This window comes from Solanum stenotomum, chromosome 4 (genome assembly GCF_019186545.1).
Source record: "Solanum stenotomum isolate F172 chromosome 4, ASM1918654v1, whole genome shotgun sequence".
Classification (NCBI taxonomy): domain Eukaryota; kingdom Viridiplantae; phylum Streptophyta; class Magnoliopsida; order Solanales; family Solanaceae; genus Solanum; species Solanum stenotomum.
In genome coordinates, this window is record NC_064285.1 from 14,528,079 (window position 1) to 14,534,130 (window position 6,052).

General features: G+C 31.6%; 1 protein-coding gene across 1 annotated transcript; it reads left to right on the forward strand.

The window, feature by feature from the left end:
* The first annotated feature begins 2,296 nt into the window (after positions 1 to 2,296).
* On the forward strand, positions 2,297 to 4,484 carry LOC125863265 (protein C2-DOMAIN ABA-RELATED 4-like). The gene is made up of 3 exons (XM_049543449.1): positions 2,297 to 2,600; positions 3,436 to 3,531; positions 3,969 to 4,484. The coding sequence occupies exons 1-3, from the start codon at positions 2,442 to 2,444 to the stop codon at positions 4,257 to 4,259; spliced, it is 546 nt and encodes a 181-aa protein (XP_049399406.1). The 5' UTR covers positions 2,297 to 2,441; the 3' UTR covers positions 4,260 to 4,484.
* The last annotated feature ends 1,568 nt before the right edge of the window (positions 4,485 to 6,052 follow it).

Sequence of the window (6,052 nt, forward strand, 5' to 3'; positions counted from 1 at the left end):
AAGAATTGATCTGAAATGAAGCATTTCGTCTATAGGCATTGTAGAAAGGATAGAATATATATGCATCTGATCATTTTTCTCAAATTGTTTCGGTATGATGGACTGAAGGGGGGAGGGGGGCGCTAGAGAAAATGCAACACAATAGAAGAGTTCGCTCCACCGCATAAAATCCTTGAATCAATTCAACCACGACTACCATCCATGCTGTCCATTTTCATTATCTTCCTCTCCCGGAAAGGGGATTAGAGAAAGATAGTTTGCTTCTTTCTTGGACGGACGATGGCGACTTATATAGTAGTCGGCGTTAAGTACAAAAACAATTTTGTCTATTATTTGTGTTGATTATATAAGTTATTTCAATTATTTAATCACTTTATTATCAACAATTATTTCACTGGATTAATATTACTTGGATTAGCTACTTTGCTTTTGACCTTATTCAAACAAATTCAATTGTTGACCTAATAATTAAATTTTAAGATAAACAGACACACGATATAAACAATACATACAAACACTTAAACTATGTAAGAGTTGATAGCTAGAAATCGATCAAACTACACATCGTGCAATATTATTATTGATATATATTTAAATATATATAACTTAAATTCTTTTTTTCTCAATAATGTTAGAAGATTAATTGTCTAGCTTCTCCAAACATACATAGAGAAAAATATGGATAGAAAGACCATGTCTTATCGAACTATCGGTTAATCCGTTTGCCTAGTGGACAAGAATTAAGCACTTGCATGCATGAAATTAAATATATTAGGCACCAACCATGCATTGCCAACAAACTCAAGCTTTTATTTCTTTGAAATTTCCTTTTGAATAGCCTATTTCCTCTTGTTTCTCTTCCCTCAAATAACAACAATTAATAAATAAATATTCATCCTAACACCCTTCTCTTTCTTTCTTTCTTTCCTATTCCAAAATCAGAGCACCCTTGGCCTAATCAACGTAAGTTTTTCAACTATTTTTTTTGGGAGTTTCAATCAAACATTGCAATTTTTATTTCTTTTATCATCTTTAATTTTGCCTTAGTGAGAAGCATTTTGCAAAGTTCGTTGAAATGTTAATCAACAATCCAATTAGAGTCAGAGTTAGAAATTTTGAGTATGTGAGTTCAAGTCATTAGATACTTGATAAATTCTCATACAAATTAAATATTTTTTAATACAAATACAAGGTCTATATCAAAATTACTGGACTCTACCAAATCCATAATCAGAAGACTATATCCACCCTAGCATCCAATTATACATTTTTTTTAAACGAGTAGCATTGACATCGATTACAATTTGAATTAGCATGCGATTACATATAACATAGTAATTTTTAACATTGACGATATATACTTGTTTTACAACCCCCCACCCCCAAAAAATAAAAAACCAACACATAAATATTTCAAGGGTTATTACATTTAGATGCATGAGTAAGCTTTAATTAATAAAATAAGGATAAGAGGTTTTGAGTCATTGTGATTGGTTTTGATGGTACTAAAATATCTATCCAAAATAGATTAGATTCTTTGTTCCATATGCTTGGTCATTGGTGCTAAGCTCATCCTCATTACATCACTAGTCACTATTTTTTTTTTTAACAAAAAAATAATAAAAGTAAAAATAGTGGGTATAAATTCTTATCATTGGGGCCCCAAAGAACAAATGTGTAACGTTTGATTTCTGTACGTTTTTGTTTGTTGTACAATATGTCTTTAAATAATCGTTTCAACAAATTTAATTTAACTTTTTTGTTAAGAAAGTTATGCAAACGTATATTTTTTCGGTTTATCTTTAATGTTTTAATTAGTAGAGTCTTAATTAAGTGAAAAAATTGAGAAAACATGACAAATAATAAAATGAAAACATGTTTTTCTTTTAATGTATTCAAAAGTACTGCTAATAGAGTATAGTTTCACTTTATATTCAAGGAGATTTCGATGCGTGTAATATATTGAGAAAATAATTAAGTAGATAAAAATGTGTTATCTTTAACCGCCTAAACTTTTAATGAGATGATCACACATTTTTACCACTATTAGAAATAAAGGTTTTATTTTCATCGCAATTTTTTGTTGGTTTGTACAAAAACATTCCTATGCTTCTTCTCTCACCGATTTAATCAAAATATCTATGGAGATAAACACTGAACACTTTTCAATAGAAAATTTCAGTAGGGTACGTAATAGATGCTTTTTATTTTTTATTAATTCTTTTAGAATAACTCCATTTATTTATTTTCCTTGTTAGATTCGAAAGTGATCGAGTTTGAGTTGGTTGGAGGGGTGTTCGTGGAAAACGTTGGACCAAGAGAACCAATAATAAGTTTTGTACGTCCATAACATTATTGAAGTATTATATATATATACATAGGTATTATTTTTGTTTAGTATATAATATAATATAAAGGAGGGGATAAAAAAAAAGAAAAAAATGGAGTCATCACCAGGAGGAGGAGGAAGTGCAACAAAATCATTGATGGACAATCTTTTGGGTCTTTTGAGGATCAAAATAAAGAAAGGAGTTAACCTTGCTGTTCGTGATGTACGTACAAGTGATCCTTATTGTGTTGTCAAGATGGGTAAAAAACAGGTACAACTCTTTATAACTAATTGAATTTTCTTATAATCCATCGCTAATTTGCAACTAAATGAGATTAGCATGAAATTTTTGTTGTTTAGCTACAAAATTATGTTTGTCGTTATTATATATTTGATAAGACTATCTCCTTAATGTGTAATTCGGGTTCAATTGATGTTCTAAAGCTTTGACAATCAAGGATCTAAAATCATTATTATTGAACTAAGGGTTATTTTTGGTAGGATATATAAGAATAGTGTTGAATATGGTGTATTAGTTATGATTACATTAGTTACACTAGCTGATAGTATTTCTTATGTAGTATTTAGTTTGATGTATTTAAAAGGGATAAGGCACAAGTACCCCTAGACTGTGATCGATATCTCAGAGACATACTTTAACTAAACTAAGATCCTATTACCTCTGAACCCATTTTTTTGTAATTTGTACACCTTTTTAGCTTACGTGGCATACAAACATCTCCAACGTGTCTCAACTATGTGGAGTCACGGAGTGTACCACGTAATCCAAAAGGTGTATAAAATTACAAAACAAATTAGTTCAGGGGTAATAGAACTTTAGTTTAATTAAGGTGTGTCGTTGGAATTTCGATCATAGTGTACGAGATACTTATGCCTTTTCCCTATTTAAAATAATATGCATTATTATATAATTTCTAACAATATACAATATACAATTTTGTTAAAATAATATGCATTATTATATAATTTCTATAAAGAAATCATTAGTTATACATTGATTATATCAAACAAGATATTAACAATATACAATTTTTTTTTTCTAAATACACTCCGCCAAATGACGCTAAGTTTTGACTTAAATGCAGAAACTGAAGACACGAGTTATAAAGAAGGATATTAATCCTGAATGGAATGAAGATTTGACCCTCTCTGTTTCTGATCCCAGTCTTCCTGTTAAACTGGTAATTTTTCATTCATCAATTGTATCGAATGTCCGTTGTGGTAGAATATTCATGAGGGACTTTCTCAGATTTTACACATTTGAATACTTTTATGGGATAAGATACAAGCAACCCCTTAGACTATGACCGAAATCGCAGAGACACACTTTAACTAAATTAATGTACTATTACCCCATGAACTCATTTCTTTTGTAATTATGTACACCTTTTTAGCCTATGTGGCCTCCAAACATCTCTCACACGCCTGGAGTCACGGAGTGTGCCATGTAAGCCAAAAGGTGTATAAAATTATAAAAGAAATGCGTTCAGGGGAGGTAATTGGACCTTAGTTTAATTAAGATGTGTTTTTGAAATTTCAATCATAGTCTAGAGGATACTTGTGCTTTATCCCTACTTTTATCGACATATAGTTTGCTTATTAATATCTCTATTGACAGACTGTATACGATCACGACACATTCAGCATGGATGACAAAATGGGAGATGCAGAGTTTGACATCAAATCATTTGTAGAGGCACTGAAGATGAACTTACATGGGCTACCATCTGGCACTGTAATTACAAGAGTACTGCCTTGCAGGACAAACTGTCTTGCTGAAGAGAGTCGAGTTATTTGGGATGATGGTAAAGTTGTGCAAGATATGATTCTAAGGTTGAGAAATGTTGAATGTGGAGAAGTTGAACTACAGCTTCAATGGATTGACCTTCCTGGTAGTAAGATTGGGTAGAAATTAATCAGGATGTTTACTTTGCTTGGAACCTGTTTTTTCTGTTCCTATAATTTAATGGTTTGTGGGATTTGAAATTGAAGTTTGATATATATAATATAGATCAAGTTTGATGAAGACCTTTTCACTCTGCACTTGTATGTGCACAAGGTTTGTAGCTTAGTGGATATGGGGTTTGAAAGTTTATCTTTTTAGTCATGTTATTCAATGGAATTACTTATGTTATATACTATGTAATGATGATGATGATACCCTTTTCTACAGAAAATTGCATACTTTTAAAAAAAATATTCATGTGTGTGCATACTTTCGTAAACTCTTGAACGAAGAGGGGATATATATTGTATTGGGAGATTTGGAGTACTATGGGAGACGTCGAGATTTTGGGTATGGTAGGAATATCAATGTTGAGGAGGTTAGGGGTACTGCTATTTAAAAACACGGACAATGCAGGTATGGAATGGTTGATTGGATTATTATTACATGTTGTTTCTAAGAAGGCAAAAGTGCCCGAAGAATGGAGGAGTACAATGATCATGTTGTAAAAGAATAAGGGCAACATCCAGAATTGCAGGAATTATATGGGCATCAAGATGTTATGCCACACTTTAAAAGTTTGGCAAAGGGTGATGTTGATGAGGGTGAGAAGCGGTGAGTCTATTTCTGAGAACCAGTTTAGATTCATGCTGAAATGCTCAACTATTAAAGTCATTCACATTGTAAGAAGATTCCTAGAGCAGTATAGGGAGATGAAGAAGCATTTACACATGGTGTTTCATCATCAACCTAGAAAAGCATACAACAATCCCGAAGAAGGTTTATAGAGATGCTTGGAGGCTAGAGATGTATTTGTGGCGTACACTAGGGTGGTCAAGGACATGTATGATAGAGCCAAGATCCGACTAAGGAGAGCGAATGGAGACTTGAGCACTTTTCAGTTGTGATATGGTTGTACAAGGATCAACTCTTAGCCACTAAGGTGTTTGAATGAATTGACATGACACATCCACGATGAAGTAGCATGGTGTATATTATTCGTGGATGACAAAATTCTAATTGTCCAGATTCATGGAAAAGTTAATGTGGAGGTGTGGAGATAGAACTTAGAGTTTAAAGAGTTTAGTTGAGCAAAATCAAACAGAATATTTAGAGTGAAAGTTTAGTGACGTAGCACATGAGGCTAGTGTGGAAGTAAGACTTGATAATAACCGCGAAAAGCGAACTATATTATATATGACCATAATAATATAACAGAACTACTTATACCAAATTAATAATAACAAAAAAAAGAGTTATTATCTCAAACGATCACTCAACTTTGAGAATTTATTTAGTAAAGTCATTGAACTTTGTTTTATATCAGTAAAATCACTGAACTTATGCTTTTGTATCAATAAAATCATTCAACTAAAATTATTATTCATATATAAATATATAAAATTATTTCTGTTGATCCACATGTAATTAGATTCAAACTCATTCATAATTCTACCCATTAACCCAATTAAAAACCCACACTTCTTCAACAATAGCCAAAACCAAATTCTAATTTGTCCCGTTATTCCTCTTCCATATTATCTACCCGATTTTTTTCCACTTCCACACAGATTTCCCCTCTACTGTTACACATAAATTCACATCCATATTTTATTCAGCTTCAGATTTTACTGAAGATTATAGATTTTTCAGTAATAAAACCTAAAATCTTGAAATATAAATTGATGGTTCTTGAATTTTTAGTATAGATAATTGTCAATTTGTCTATGATGATAGTGGGTTATGCAACATGTTTT